Source organism: Telopea speciosissima, chromosome 11, assembly GCF_018873765.1.
Source record: "Telopea speciosissima isolate NSW1024214 ecotype Mountain lineage chromosome 11, Tspe_v1, whole genome shotgun sequence".
Classification (NCBI taxonomy): domain Eukaryota; kingdom Viridiplantae; phylum Streptophyta; class Magnoliopsida; order Proteales; family Proteaceae; genus Telopea; species Telopea speciosissima.
This window is the reverse complement of record NC_057926.1, coordinates 42,123,577-42,139,708: the sequence shown is the minus strand read 5'-3', so window position 1 is coordinate 42,139,708 and position 16,132 is coordinate 42,123,577. Positions and strand designations below refer to the sequence as shown.

The following is a 16,132-nucleotide window of genomic DNA, read 5'->3' as shown; positions in this document are numbered from 1 at the left end:
TCCCACTTTATTTTAACAAAATCGATTTAGTTGTGTTGATGGGAGCTACCTTAATGGTATGAGTCCAGTTACTATGTGTGGACCTAAAGTATTGTTTCCTTAATGGGAAAAAAACCCTAGTTTCTATGCAGGGTTGGTCCCTACTCTCACCACTATAAATAGTTGTCACTGGCCCATTAAGTGACTAACCTAAGTAAACCTAAAGTAGAGTGGAAGAGGGTAGACTAGACTAACATAGTTCGTATGCGATAGAGATCGTCAAGAGTTATTTTAGGCCTGTCCTACCTCTTTTAGCTCCGTCAAATTGAATCTGGTCACTCCTTACTAGTACATCCATGGGTCTCCGTTGTACATGACCATACCATCTCAAGCGGCTCTCATGGAGTTTGTCCTGGATTGATGCAACTCCCAATTCAGTTCTAATAAAATCATTTCTTATTCTATCTCTCCTGATCTTGCCGCACATTCTCCTCAACATCCTCATCTCTGCTACACTCATCTTATCTATATGACTCTTCTTAATTGCTTAACATTCCACCCCCATATGTTATAGCTAGTCTTATTACTGTCCTATAAAATTTTCCCTTAAGCTTAACAGACATACGTTTGTCACAAACACTCCCTACGCACCTCTCCACTTCATCCATCCTACTTTAATTCTGTGGGAAACATCATCCTCTATATCACCCTCTCTGTTAAAGGTTGACCCTAGGTATCTAAAGCATTCATTTTGTGGTATCTCTCGCTCCTCAAGTTTCACCACTTCATCACCTCTCCTGGTTTAATCAAAGTTACACATCATATATTCAGTCTTTGTTCTGTTTAACTTAAAACCTTTTGATTCCAAGCTTGATCTCCATAACTCTAGTTTCGCATTAATCCCTTCCTTATCAATCAAAATCATCAGTGAAAAATATATACCAAGGGACCTCATCTTGGATGTGCCTAGTTAAATCATCCATGATGAGTGCAAATAAATAAGGGCTTAGAGCTGATCCTTGGTGTAACCCAATTGTAATTGGGAATTCACTACTTTGGCCATCTACAGTTCTGATATTCGTCACTACGCTCTTATACATATCTTTAATTATGTCCACATAGTAACTTGAGCTCCCTCTTTTCCCTAGAACATGCCAAATGAGTTCTCTAGGGACTTTGTACATATGCATGTTAAAACGAACCCAAACTGGGTTGAAACAGAAGTCGACCTGGATAACAACTCAACACAACTCGAAACCAAATCCAAACTGAAACCGAGCTGAAACCGAACTTTCCTTATTGGTTTGTTTCAGATTCATCACTCTCACATCGAAATTGACTCAACCCAAATCAAAACCAACCCGAACTGACCGATTGACACCCCTAAGAGAGCTGTCATTCTGACACTCCCTTATTTAAAGCAACAAATAATTAATATCTTTCCATGTTAAGTAACAAATAATTATTACATACTTAATGAAGAATATAGCTAGTGGTTTAGAATGAAAATCTTGTCTATTTAATAAGAGAAACAATGAGAATAAAGCAGAACAATAGAAAAAAACAAAAGCTGCAATGCATCAAACTTCTATGGTACTCGTTATTCTAGTTTTTCTTGCTTTAACAATGTCACCAATGGCTTCAAGCTTTCCCTATTCGAAGAGAGTGCATGTTTACATTGTCAATGATTTGGGATCAGGAAAGATACTCACTATCCATTGTCAATCCAAAGACGATGACTTGGGTGTGCATAGCCTCGACTTTGAGAAGGTGTATACATGGTCATTCAAGAACATAGTTTATGGAGAAACACTATTCTATTGCGATTTAGAGTGGGAGAGATCGCCAGGTGAGAAAGTAACTAGTCATGTAGATGTATATGATGGTTCCAAGGATATAAAACTATGTGGTGCGGATTGTTGGCGAATGGTCCAACAGGAGGGCATTTTTGCTCTGGACCCAGATAATGCTAGTGTTAGAAAAATGGGTTCATGGGCAAATTGAGAGAGAGAGAGGTTGCCTATTGGTTTAATGTTTTGTTGTTTCTTTGTGTTGAAATGAATAAAGCAGTGTCATTGGCTAATTTGAAACGGATTCAGATCAGTCGAGTCGGCCGATTCTTGTTCATTTACTTTATAATCCACCTTAAATCGGACTGATTCATGGGTCGATTCCCAATTCTTAAGCCAAATTTATTTGTACCACAAAATAGCTTAGAACCATTTGGATCGAACCAATTCAAGCCATTCTGGATCAGATATGGACCAGAATTGGCTTTGACTGATTCCATCTCCGATACGATTTGTAAAACCCTGGTTGGGGTAGGCACCAACGGAAACGCCTGTAGGGGTGACACTGGTAACCGGGGAAAAAATTTGGCTGCAACCATGCTCCTGCTGCAACCTACAAACTTGGAATAATTCCTTTCCCCTTTGGATTCACAAATGCCCTCTTAGGTTTTCGTATTTTCTATAATACTCTTTTAGATTTCAAATCGACGTTTACAATTGGGGCAGCAGTAACATAGCTGCAACACGAGCAGCAGCCAATTTTTGTCCATAGTACCGGTTGGACAGCCGTTGTCATGGTGCGTGTGGGACTTGAAGACTGATCTTGCTTCCTTCATCTTGATCTGAAATGCAACAAAGGAGATCATTGCTCCTCCTTTGCCTCTTCTTTTTCAATTGTTTTGGTAAAAAGAGAAGGCTAGAGAAAGAAGATGTAGCAGGCTTGGTGGGGTCGGCAAATGCAGGGAGATCTCTCTCTTTCTCTCTCTAGATATGAGCCAGGGTTCTAGAAATAGGAATTGACCGATTCTGCTCTCAACAATCAGGCTAAAAAGTGAAAAGGACTAGGGGTGCATCGATTATTTTGCATGCGACTGTCTGGGTGTAGGTACAAGTTGCATTACATGACCAAGGAAAGCAAAGAGCAAAAAACTTTTATTTTTGTCAAAATCACAAAATTTAAATCCAAGGTGCCAAAAATGAGAAAATTGGAAATAAATCATGGAAATTATTATGGGTTCTTAAAAATGTTTCTAATGACAAATGGTAAGAGATTTTCCATAAACCTATTAAAATATAAAAAATTGGGAAAAAGAACACTAATTGGTCGCGTGGTTCCTGTGCTTAAACACAAATCAATGCATTTGTGCACGAAAAGACTGTTCAACCCTAGTGAAATTGAAAATCAAATCCAAACCAATGCCTCTATGCACATTTTCATTGGTTAACATGCTAGTGCAGGGGCTACACGATTGATTCTTGTTCCTTGACCTTAAAATTTTTATAAAATGTGTTATCCTAAAGTTAATTAACATTGATTAATAAAATTAAAAAGTAAATAAATAATATGAAAAAGTTATCTGAACAGGTGACATAGAGGATCACACCAATGAGGTGCGGGGAAAGGGAAGATACGTTCGAAGAAGCAAGGTCATTTCATGAGAAGAAAGATAGACACAAATGTGCCAGTGTACCCTGTCCCATCGGCTTAGTGAACATTTTTTCCTAAAAATTCAATTCAGAAGTGGCCCTGCACTAGCATGGACCACTGGAACCGACATGGAAGCAGAATTTTTATCACCTCCAATTCGCTGCCCCCTACAATTCTCCCTCCAATCCCTCACATATGAGCAAAAATGACCACCGTACCCCACCTTGGGCAGTGTGTTCGGGCAATGGGTAAGGTGGTCATTTCCGCTCCTATGTGAGGGATTGGAGGGAATTGGAGCGGGCAGGAATTGAAGGTGATAACAATTCCATGGAAGCATCAACTAGGATGGGATTTCCACTATTCATGTAGGAGTGTCAAAACCTAGTCTGAACCGATAAAATTAACCAAAATACCAGGACCAAACCAAGCCGACCGATATGAATTTTATGCCTTCATGGCACAGGGCGGTCATTTGGTACAGGAGCCACGCTCCCGGTCAGCCTTCTTTCTCCCAATTCCAATTCAAGTATTGCTAGAGGCTAGAGCCATTGATCCTTTATACTTATACACATCGCGCACTAATTACGCTTCACGATTTCTGACTCTCACCTCTCTCCTTCTAGGTTTCCTGATTCTCTTATTCCGTCTCTGTTTCGATTCAGTCTTTCAGATTCCAGGTACTTTCAATCTTCTCTGCCCTTACATTTTCCCTTTTTTATGTGCTATTTTCTTTTAAATTTCCCCCCCTTTTTTTTTGTTGTAAACATTGTTCTTTCATGGGAGATTTTTATACGTCTAATTGGATACTGAAACAGAAGAAATTTAATCGATGATATATCAAATGTTTGTGGCTGGAGTCGCCTTTAACCTTTTCTATCTCAGTCGATATTAAAATAAAGGGTTCTTGCAGAACTGGTTTATCGAGTCTGAGATGCAGTTTTAAAAGCAGAAACCATGATTTTCTCCATGTTTGGTTGGAGCAGATGGAGGCTACTAATTTGATATAATTTGTGCCAGCTTTGGTCACTAACTTAAATAGCTTGAAGATAGGGTGATTTGGTAAATCAAAGGAGATTGGGATTGATTGGAAGTGGGAGTTCGAAACTATAAGCCTAGGATTGATGATGTTGGGAAAAATGTGCTTCATTTATTGCTTTACTGTACTTAATTACTTTGGTGTCTTAGAAGTTTGCAATGATTACAAGCATTGGGTAATTGTGAAATTGTTCACATGCATACATTGCTACCTGTTAGGTGTATTGCCTAGCCTCGGGTGACATATTGTTTCAAGCTCTTTTCTTCTATAGATTGGTGACTTTGAAGCGGATCCAGTTCCAGTGAGTTTTCTAATAAAAAGAGATTTCCCTTTCAAATTGTGTCGTGGTGACTTTCCCTCTGTTATGGAACCGTTGTTCTGCTTGGTGGGCTTGAAAAGAGGGGGCTTTTCTTCTTGGAGGATAATTCCCCTTTATAATTGGTTTATTAGCATTTTATTTCTTTCTTCTGAAGGAGATTATGCTAACTACTCTTTATCCATGAGGAAGCTAGTGGCTGGGCAAAGGATAGTGGATGTGATTTTACTTTCTATGATTTGCATCTAGGGTAATGTTTTCGAAGTTTTGTTAATTTGGCTATCAAGGTGCTTTCTTTTTGGATTGCACTCTTTTTTTGTTGCTATTGATAGTAATTTCAGTTGTTTAGCTGTTTATGAAACAATTTTTTTTTTTTTATAACTTATATGATACAAGAAAGAATTTATCTATGAAAATGATAATAAGGGATTCATCCAGCCTTACTTTTATCTACTTTTCAGTACATTATTTGAAATGGATTTATTTTTGGATTTCTTGGTTTTGTTTAATTATAGTGAAGTTAAATGTTGGGAATATACAACAGTAGTTTGTCATGGCTTCCTCTGACTGTTATATTTCATCAATTTGTTTATTAGTTTAATTTTCTTTTGTTCGCATTGATATTTATAATATTTGCACTTTTCAACTCAGTAATCCCTGAGCTTGATATTTATAATTTTGGATATATTGAGTTTAAATTTCTTCTAATCATGCGTGGTAGTTTGGATTCTTTTTTGTAGTATAGTTCTTCCACATGGTCTAAATCTTAAAAAGACTGTATATACAAACTCCAATTAGCTGAGATTCTCCTGACTTGCTGGGCTGTGCTTCTCTCCTCTTACTTTTATCTTTCACTTTTCTTTTTGTTTTCCATTGTTCATTTGTCACTTTCCATTTTTCAATTCGCATCTCATTCCCATCCCTCTTTTCCCATCTTTGCATTCCCCTATTTTGTCTAGACCTCAGTTTACCTACTTTGTTTGATTGGATCCATGTAGCCGACCCCATTAAGTTGGGATAAGGCTGAGTTGTTGTTTTTACAGTGACACACTTATCTGCTGACATAATTATTGAAATTGTTTTTCTCTTTCCCAGAACTTTGTGCTGGTTATATTTGCTGAGATTTCATGTGGTTGGTCCATAGTAATTGACATGGCAAGCTATTCAGGAAGTGGTGTTCCATCAAACGGTTCTGTCTATGTTTGTAACTTGCCTAATGGAACTGATGAAAATATGCTGGCTGAGTTTTTTGGCACCATAGGGCTGCTAAAGGTAGGAAGTCCTCACAGGTATCAATTGAATCTACTCTCTCTGTAATTCTGCTACCCTTTTCTCTGGAAAACATCTTGGTTGGAAGCTAAGTATGTTTTCTTTTCAATTTAAACTGCATGCTCCATCAGAGAGACAAAAGAACTGGTCGACCAAAGATGTGGTTTTATCGAGACAAAGTGACAAATGAACCAAAAGGAGATGCAACAGTTACATATGAGGATCCACATGCAGCATTGGCTGCTGTGGAGTGGTTCAATAACAAGGAGTTCCATGGTAGTACAATTGGAGTTTTTATAGCAGAGTCAAAGACCAAAGATGATCACACATATGACTCAGGGAATCATGGGGGACATACAAGTGGTGATTATGGTGGACAGGAGGAAGGTGCTAGGGATTTGAATGGGAGTGGGGGAAGAGGTAGAGGTCGGGGTGATGCTTCAGGGAACGCATGGCAACAAGAGGGAGACTGGTTGTGTCCAAATACAAGGTCTGTGATGTGACATTGGTGAGCAGCTCTTTCTTGCACTTTAAATGCTTTCATTATTTAGTGTATTTTATGTTATTTAAGAGTATGACAATGAATTCTCATGCTTTACTTTATGCTAGCAGTTGTTCGAATGTAAATTTTGCGTACCGTGGTGTATGTAACCGTTGTGGAAGTGCTCGACCTATTGGTGCCTCGGGCACCGGTGCTGGTGGTCGAGGTAGAGGCCGTGGTGGAAATGAATCTGGGGGTCGTGGTCGCCCTGCTACTGGTCCTACAGGACTTTTTGGTCCGAATGATTGGTCTTGCCCAATGTAAGACTATTTAGGCTTATGTTCAAGAATATATCTCTCTCCTGTTTGGGCTTGCCTAGTAAATTTTGAGGCATTGATGTTCTGGAAACTAATCTTCTCATGTTTGATTGTGGGTGTATATATATATATATATATATATATATATTTCCGAGTGAGATATGAGTTCGTTTGACTCACATTCCATACACACACACACACACACACACACACATATATATATATATATATATTATCTTATTTCTATCTTTCCTTCTATCATTTCTATAGTGGGTGTCAATGTTTTCTTGTTGGACATTAATATCATGATACTCTTAATTTTCTCTACTTCGTACATGCATTGGGTGAGTGATGTCATGAAAAGCAACAATAATACTTGCCTAATCTTGTGGGTGTGGACTTTGCGGTATTCATTGCTCATGCCCATAAAATATGTAGAATCTCAAGCATATCAGTATCCACATTCTCTTTTATATCATAGATCAATGATATAGGCAAAATCATAAAAATTAAGCAAGTAAATGTACAACAAGTTACCCATACAAAAACAAGTTCAATTACCTACATCTATGCATGTAAACGTCCAGTGTTCACTTACCTACATTTTTAAGTTCTGACACTCAGTAACATAATCACAAGAATCCTAATAAAATTATAACTTCTCCCAAAAGCTAATACCATGATCCTGCGGTCAAACTCCCCTTTTGTTCCCCCCTAGATCTTGCTGTCACAATTCTGCCAGTGGGCAGAATCGCACAAATCAGTAAAGTTGGTCACCAACACACCCTAACCAATCCCCTCAGAACTCGTATATATCTTCTGGAAATTTATCTCAAGTTGTAAAACAAAAATCACTTATAGAGTAAAATTATCATCAGATTAGATATAAAAGAACTGAAAACATGTTGAGAGTAACTGGTAGAATTTTTAGACAGTGTATCCTAGCTTGTTCTGGGGTTTCTTATGGGTAGGCGTTTCTGAAAGAGATTTTTGTTGCATCATGTCTGGAAAGTTTTGCGGGCGGAAATTGTTAACCCTTTTCATGGTCTTTTTATCCACTCTATCATTTTTATCAGATCTTTCCCCTTCTGTCCTTCTCTATCCTCTGCCTCATTCCTTTTTCTCCAATGTGCTGACAGCCTAAACTTCAAGTACATTTGTTGTTCCAGTAACTTCTCAGCTTTACGTAACCTGCTTTGAATTGGATATTTGGTGCCAAATTTTAGATGTTCAGCACGATTCATAGTAGTTATTGAGAGGCCTTGATATCTTATGGGAAAGATGAGGAAACCGCTACATAGAGACCACCAAAGGACATAATAGGCAGTCTGATTTACTGAATAAGCTTCTACATTGGGTGAATGATGTTCTTCTATGTTGATTGTCTTACATAGTAGTGGTAAAAGCAGTTTTTTCATGAATCAATTTATGATATAGTTTTAGAGTGACTTGCTTTGGTCTTTCCTAATTTTTTTGAGGTTTAATTTCAGGTGTGGCAATATCAACTGGGCAAAACGCAACAAGTGCAATATTTGTAATACGAATAAGCCTGGTCACAATGAGGGCGGGGTGAGGTAGTAAATTGTAGCTTTTATTTTAGTTTGAAAATTAAATGTCTTGTTCCTGGGTGAGCATTATGATGATTTATTAGCTGATGTTTACTGTGCTCTTTATTTGGCCTTTGGACTTGTTTGAGAATCCATAGCAACTTAACAAACAGGAAAAAAAATTTTACTCAACAAAAAATACAACAGAAGTTTTTTCTTTTCTTTTCTGTTATCCCTATAGGTATGTCAGCGTATTGTATCCATGTTTTTTATGACACATTTTTTGTTGTTTTTATTTTCTCCATCACATTCTTTACAACGACAGTATTGTCTCTCCTCTCTCTTTCCCTTCCCACAAAACAAAATTTTCACTCCCCCTAGCAGATTTCAAGCTTTCTTTCAAATTGGCTAGCTCTCTCTAATAATCCACTGCTCACTTCCTTTAGCAGATTATGCCAAGTAGCTTTTTTGCTTCGTTTTCTTGTTTTTTGATGGGATACAGTCTTTTTCTCTGTTTCCTTGTTGCTTTTCCATGGGGTACATTCTTTTTTCTCTCCTCCCACAAATATTAATTCTAATGCTGACCAATTCTTGGGGGTGTTTATCTGGGACAGTTTTTTCAACCTGAGGAACATGTAGAAAAGCTATAATAAAGTAGAATCTTGTTCTGTTTCTAGCTTCTCTATTATGAGTTCTGGATTGAAGCAAAACCATTACTTATTTTCTTCTTGTTTGGTGAATTTTGTCCATAATGGACTTAGATTTGGATCACTATCCTCTTCGACCCCCCCCCCCCCCAATAAAGAAAAAGTATAAAGGCTATGCATTGTGAAGTTTAGCATTTGAGAGAATTTATACTTTTTCTACATGGGCAAAGACTATGATTGTTGAATTATTGGGCAGCAGGCCTTGCTCAAAAGTCAAATCCCTTCTCTTACTAACTGCTAAGAAGCATTTTTTTTTTTTGGGGTGCGGGTTTTAGGGATTGGGATTGTATCTGCTGGGACCAATCCTAGTTGATTTGTCAATCCCCCTCAGAACTTGGTTGTATCAGATCTGGAGATTGCTGTTGTGCCCAAGTTTGGGCGGATCCTACTGAAATGGGGCCAGATTGACAGGGGATTGGATTGGGATCAGCAATGGGCAATCTGATCCCTGGCCTGAGCCCGAAAGCCTCGTGCACTAGTTAAGGTATGAATGGTTGAACCTTTGCTTTCCTTATCTTTCTGCAGAGGAGGACGGGCTGGAGGTTACAAAGAACTTGATGAAGAAGTAATAGAGGAAACTAAACGACGGAGGCGGGAAGCTGAAGTAGGTTCTCCTCATCATCAGTATTTGTAAGGATTTGAAGGATATGCTTGCTTCAAAAAATCTTGCTTTCTCCAATTTCAGGATGATGGGGAGTTGTATGATGAATTTGGCAATCTCAAGAAGAAATTCCGTGCCAAGGCGCAGCAAGCTGAAGTACGACAGGCGCTTCCAGGTACTGGACGTGCAGGATGGGAGTTCGAAGAACTAGGTATTGCCATTTTCTCATTAAGTTTATCCTCTTAAGAGTTTCTAAAAGTAGTTTAGATGTAGTTGTAATTTTATTACACTTAATAACTAAGAAACTCACTTTTCTTTTTATTGCACTTCTGTCGTTGCGGGGATGACTCATCTAAAGCAGATTACACGGCTTGTAAATATTTTGTACATTCATGTTTAATAGCTTTGCGTAGGTTAGAAGGATGTTTGAACTTAGTGCTGTCCTTTGCACCAGCGAGGTTTAGCTAGTAGTTCAAACATTAGTTGACTGAATCAGTTCATAATCATCTATCCTGTCTTTCTGTATGCTCAGAATAACATGGCACTTGTGGTAGAAAAGTTTATTTTGGGTGGACACAATTCCAGGTCCTTTGTGTCTGGCTTTATGCTCAACTGATGTTACCCAGATTCGGCAACACCCCTGCTGAATCGTGTGTCCATTCATGTGGAGATTCTGCCATGGGTGTGGGATCAATTTGCTGGGTTGCACAGCCCTCTTGTGTTTTTTTCCTCTTTATAAATTTAAAAACTGTAGTAGAGAGAACCATTACTGGAGGAGGCAGAGGGGTAGGAATAGAAGAAGAAGACGGAGGAGGAAGAAGAAAGAGAAGGAAGAGCAGTGGGGGCTTACTTGGTTTGAGACTCTTTGTCTGCTTCTCTGTCTGCAAGAAGCTCCCACATTTGACTTCTCTGTCTACAGGAGGCGGTGGCTGTGGAGAGGATAGAGATGAGCTAAAATGTGATAATTGTGGCAATTTTTGGCATACTAAGTAAACATGTTGGGATCTTCAGTTCACCAACTTAAGTATGCACCTTTTGGTGGTGCCCGAGGTGGCAGGACAGAGGGAGCATAATATCTGATACTGACTCTCTAGGGAGTGCTTCCACTGCGAAGGGATCGCAATCCGATGGTTGTTCCCTCACCAAAGAAAATAGTGCAGCATTCCTTCGAGTTATGGCCTAGCTAGACAGCACCTCTACCACTATCTCTCTCATTTGCCTAGTTAGGTACCTCGAACTCCACCCTTCATGCATCTACTCCAGCTGCTTTATCTTCTTGGGTTATTGATTCCGATGCTAAAGACATGTCACATTAATTTGATTCCTTACTCTGTATGTTTGGGTAGGGATAAATTAGGGTTGCTGATGGCTCTCTATCATTTATTTCTGGGAAGGGAAGTATACATGTTACCTCGTCCATATCCCTTGATTATGTTCTTCATGTTCCCAGTTTTTCTATTAACCTCCTCTCTGTTAGTCATGCCACTAAATCCCTGAATTGTAGTGTCACCTTTTTTTTTCCCTCTCACTAATGCAATTGTCGACCTCGAACTGGGTAAACCAGCGGGAGATCAATTGCAGCCAGGATCAACACAACAAGGATGAACAAATTGAATAACTGAAACTTTATTACTTTTGTTTTCTGTTTACAGATGAAAGAAGAACATAGAAAAGTATAAGAAGAAGAGGATATAGAGAAGATAGAAGAAAATGGGGGGCGGGTAGGGGAATGGCCTTCTCAGCCTCGGTCTCTCACCCACAGCTATCCCAGCTGTTGAAACCTAGAATTTCTCCCATAAACGATGGCAACAAGGCCTGAAATTTTTTTTCTCCAAAGCTGATGCTTCCTTAGAATAGGGGGCCTATTAATAGCTTAGGATAGCTTACAAAATAGAAGGTAGAAAATAGAAACTTTCTAAAACCAATAGAAGGTAGGAAAATAGCAACTAATGAAATATAGAAACTAGCTGTAACTAGAAACTACTAAGGTTTTATAGATCTAGCCTTCTAAACATGCAAGGAAACAAAAATAGAAACAAACAGAAATTAGAAGCTACCTAATATACTTTCTAAAACTGAAAATAGAAACTAAACTATGACAGGATTAGGAGAGAATCTTTCTCCATTTGATGGGTCCACAAAATCTTCAAAAAAATATCTCCACACAAGGAAAATATTGGCTGTGAAACTGTTCACGTGAACGGTGCGTGAACAGTGTTTTGGTCTTTTAACTTCTTTATGCTTCACTCTGGGCTTGGGCTGAGGCTGCCTTAGGTGATACTCCATCGAACCAGCAAAAACTTGCCACATCATCAGACCAGGCTGTGTCTCACAGCAGTCGAATCCACAACCTTGCTGGGCTGGTTTTGGGGCTTGTTCCCGCGGGTACGTATGGACTTGTGATCTACATCACTCACTGCTTGTTTTAGGATCTGGTGATGAAGATGGTTATTGGCAGTGAAGGGTATATCTTTTTAACCCTAAACAATCCTTTTGAAAGAAGTACAATCTTAGGTTTGTGAAAGTATTGAGGATAATTTTGTGAACAATGTGATGCTGTGGCATCAATGTTTGGGACATCCTTTTGGGTTATGAAAAAACAGTTGCCTCATGTATTATTCTTTAATATCTATATCCCTTGTGTTTCGAAGTGAATCTTGTTAATTTATGAAATATTGCTCACTACTCTTATTGTGTACTAGATCTAATGCTCCGTTTCATATTATCCATTTTGATGTGGGCCAGCTCCCATTACTTTCCTATCTCGTTATTGTTATTTTGTCACTTTATGTGTGAATTCATGCTGAGACCATGACAGGCATGGCTGAGAAAGATGGTAAAGATAAAAGTAAAGACACAGGCAGAGACCATGATGACAGGGAGAGCAGCAAGAGTCGGGACTGGGATAGTTACACCCATGAAAGGGATAGGTATCGGAGTCGGAGCAGAGAGAGGGAGGGGGACCGCGACAAAGAGAGGGGTAAAGACCGGAATAGAGATAGAGATTATGATCATAGACGAGGCAGAGAATATGGACGAGATCGGGACTGGGACCGGGATCACTACCGAGACTGGTAGTTTAGCAGAAGTTTGTCTTCCATCTTGCCCTTTTGATCCTATTATCCTGGTAAGATTACTTCCTGTCAGGAGTATAGCACGAAAGTGAACTCCTATTAGATGGGATCTCTTTGAGTTGTCTGCTTTTGATGGATCCATAAACTAGGAGGAACTCATGAGGTTCCTATCATCCTTTTAATTTCTCTTGTTGCTTGATTTGAATAGTTGAGGTACAACTTGAAACTGATTACTGTTATCCCAATTCACTTGCATTCAATTATTATGGACTCAGTTTTTTTGCTGTGTGTTATCAATTCACGGAACATTTTAAATTCTCATATTAATGTTCCATTTTACTTGATTCAGAGAAGTGCAGTATGGTTTGAAATTCAAGTGCATTTTAGACTGATTATGCTGAAATTTTTTTAACACAGGATAGTCCAGCCAGTTGTTTTTGCTAGTTGGCTCAACTTTTTTGCTCTTATTTTTCCATTACCTTTGGAAGGGCTCGGGACAATAGGACCTTATCTTTTTTAGTGAAGGTGATCAAAGATTTCTGATGTGAAGAAACTTTGGTTTTAGACTTAGTTGCTAGGAACTGGTATGTGATTCGGGTACCTGTGCTAGTTCTAGTATGTTACCTCCACTCAAAAATAGTTTCAGGTGTGGTTTATTTGGTACCCTATATGATACTTTTTTTGGTATAACATTGGTACTCTCTTACAAGGATTATTTGGTATGCTATTGGTATATGTTTTCTTAAGGTTTAATGGTCTAGGATTAATGGATAAAAAAAATAAAGAATATTTCTACTATCCAAGTTTTGACTTCAAAAAGTAGTTGAATGTGAGTAAAACATTAAACCCAGATAGAACATTAGGGAAAACTTCCTTTTAAGTAAAATAAATAAATACTAATATTGATTCAATCCTATCTAACATATTATATTCCTAACCTTGGGAGTTCTGTCTTAACCCATGTTAGGATAACCCTTGGAAATTCTGTGTTAAAATCGCTTTATCAAAAGGTAGTGCATAGTCTCAGTATCTAGTCCTCTTACTCATCCATCTACTTGTTAATTGTTTTAGGGTTTTGGAAATATAATCTGGGCTGGATTCTTATATGGTGCTCAGATGTAGGGTTTTTTTTAATATTTTATTTCTCCATTATGGGGAGGTGGTTATTGTTGTAATTGATTTGAGTACCAATGCTTTGGAAGAAGCTTGTACAGTTTGAGAAGGGGTTTTGATTTATCAAAAAGAAGAATCTACTATAGTTGTCCATTATGCATATAAATAACATCTGGACCCTAGAATTGGTAAATTGTAAAAACCACATCTTTCTCTAACAATCGCTACAAAGTTTCGTTAGGAACTGCCATGAAATTTTATTCTTAAACCTTAGACCACGAATGTTAAGCCTTGAACTATTAAAAAACCCAAACCTCAAAAATTAAACCTAAATATGATACTTGCGTGGTTATATTCAATTGTCGATCCAGGGCTTGCTCTGGTGGTTCGCTACTCCCTTGGGAGGACTACGTCAGTAGTTTGATCGGTGGTTCAAGTCTCATTAGCGACACCAAGTCCACATTTACTTGCTTTCCAAGAAGTGGAGTCCATGGGGGTACCATATTGATCTCTTGTGGCGGCTTGATGGTATTGCCATTTAAACAGAGAAGTTGTGGAGGAGACCCTTTGAGTAATTCAGATTTGTCTTGTAATTGTTGGGAACATCACCTTCAATTAATACATGGATAACTACCTAAATAAAGTAGACGAGCACATCTCCCTAATTCACTGATCAAAAGAAGGATTGACGAGTTTTGGCAGGTTTTTTCATGTTCACCGGAGCAGCAACGCCGGTGAATCATGTTGTTGGATCTTCTCCTGTTGTCAATAATGACAATGGGAATGGAGATACCGGGCAGCGTACGTGGGCAAGTCTTTTCCCTGGTGGGAAAATGAAAATTGGGGGGAGTGATCTTGCATATGTGGAACTTGATGTTGTCAATGGAAGGAAGGTTGCAGTGTGCACAATGGAAGATTTGGCTGATGAAAGAGATCGTTGGGCGTCTGCATTGGTTGGGTACGTTTTTGGTCCCAAGCCTGCCTTCACATCAATGAAGAGATTTGTAAGTGAGAAGTGGAGTCACGTTGGCGCAGTTGAGGTTTTTGGTTTAGAAAGTGGCATCTTCATTTTCGATTTTCAAAGGGTTGATCTTAGTCGGCAAATTTTAGATGAGGGTCCTTGGAGTCTTGGCTCCAGACCTTTGGTCTTAAAGCCATTGTCCCCTGAAGTTTCGTTGTCGAAAAGGGAGGAATCTAAGTTACCCTTGTGGGTGCGGGCTATGGTCTCAACCTCCAATATTGGGGCTCGAAGTCACTAGGGAAAATTGCGAGTGTCTTAGGACAACCTATTTGTGTGGATGGCAGAACTATGATGCGTGAACGGCTTTCCTTTGCAGGTTTTGTGTTTCAATCAAGGCGGAGGATGGACTTCCTATGGTTATCCCCATTGCTATGGAAGATGGTTGCATTATAGAGCATTCAGTTTTTTACGACTGGATGCCACCATGATGCACTGTTTGCAAGGTTTTTGGACATGTCAACAATGGATGTCCAATCGCTGCAATCAACAGCAAGCCTGATAGTGGCTCGGTGAACCATGATGATATGCAGGTTGAGCAAGTTTGGATGACACCGAAGAGAAAGAGGAATCGAGGTAAGCTCCCAATGACCTTGGAATCTGCAGTAAAGGTTGATAATTCTTGAATTCTGGCTACCATCTCCGACCGCGGGGAAGCTGCGATGAATGTGGAGGTTAGGGATGGGATGCCAGGTGGCAAGGCACATGTTGATCCACGTGTTGTGCGAAGGAGTGGTTCTCCTTCCATGGTTGTTTCGAAAGATAATGCCGTTATCAACAAGTTATGGTTTCAAATTTGAATGATGCCTCACGGTTACGTGGGGGGTGTAGTTGTGCATGGGAGTGGACAATTGGGGGATGACACGTCATTATTGCTTGAGAATAACGGTATAAAGGCCTTAGCTTCCAATCAAAAGGATCGGGTGGCGACAAAGGCTATCTCTTCTGGACTGGGTTCTAAGATCGTGGCTGATCGGCTTAATGCAAATGTGGAGCTAGTGTTGGGCGCTCTGCCTCAAGGCTCTAATGGAAGGGTAGATAATTTGCTGCAACTTGAAACTAAGGTTCAAAGTGATGAGGGTCTGTTGGATGCCCCTATCTTTCCAAATCGGTTTGCGGCCTTGGATTCAGTGGGGACGACTGAGGGTATTGCGGATGGTGAGACTGCTGTTCCCACTGTTAGAGGACGTGATAGAAGTCCGGGTTGGAGCGGCTCGTTGCGACGCCACTCTCCTA

At 39.3% G+C, this 16,132-nt stretch overlaps 2 protein-coding genes across 4 annotated transcripts; both read left to right on the top strand.

Annotated features, from left to right (window-relative positions):
• The first annotated feature begins 1,554 nt into the window (after window positions 1-1,554).
• LOC122645121 (S-protein homolog 5-like) lies at window positions 1,555-1,983 on the top strand. Its single transcript, XM_043838465.1, has one exon. It carries the CDS (start codon window positions 1,555-1,557, stop codon window positions 1,981-1,983), a length of 429 nt encoding a protein of 142 aa, XP_043694400.1.
• A 2,073-nt stretch (window positions 1,984-4,056) lies between these two features.
• LOC122644596 (transcription initiation factor TFIID subunit 15-like) lies at window positions 4,057-13,354 on the top strand. Of its 3 annotated transcripts, XR_006330419.1 has the most exons (9): window positions 4,057-4,079; window positions 5,845-6,041; window positions 6,170-6,528; window positions 6,651-6,839; window positions 8,327-8,410; window positions 9,616-9,694; window positions 9,776-9,902; window positions 12,510-12,853; window positions 13,344-13,354. XR_006330419.1 is itself a non-coding variant. In XM_043837977.1 (8 exons), exons 2-8 carry the CDS (start codon window positions 5,922-5,924, stop codon window positions 12,767-12,769), a joined length of 1,218 nt encoding a protein of 405 aa, XP_043693912.1. In that variant the 5' UTR covers window positions 4,057-4,079; window positions 5,845-5,921; the 3' UTR covers window positions 12,770-13,021. The 3 variants fall into 3 exon arrangements, 2 of the variants coding, with proteins under 2 accessions (XP_043693912.1, XP_043693913.1); XM_043837977.1 differs by lacking the exon at window positions 13,344-13,354 and having other exon boundaries at window positions 12,510-13,021; XM_043837978.1 differs by lacking the exons at window positions 4,057-4,079; window positions 13,344-13,354 and having other exon boundaries at window positions 5,920-6,058; window positions 12,510-13,021.
• Window positions 13,355-16,132: the final 2,778 nt, after the last annotated feature.

Coding starts and splice junctions, on each gene's coding strand:
- LOC122644596 (XM_043837977.1), top strand. CDS start 5,922: ATGGCAAGCTATTCAGGAAGTGGTGTTCCATCAAACGGTTCTGTCTAT. Junction 6,529..6,650: donor TGGTTGTGTCCAAATACAAG/GTCTGTGATGTG, acceptor TTATGCTAGCAG/TTGTTCGAATGTAAATTTTG. Junction 6,840..8,326: donor AATGATTGGTCTTGCCCAAT/GTAAGACTATTT, acceptor GTTTAATTTCAG/GTGTGGCAATATCAACTGGG.
- LOC122645121 (XM_043838465.1), top strand. CDS start 1,555: ATGCATCAAACTTCTATGGTACTCGTTATTCTAGTTTTTCTTGCTTTA.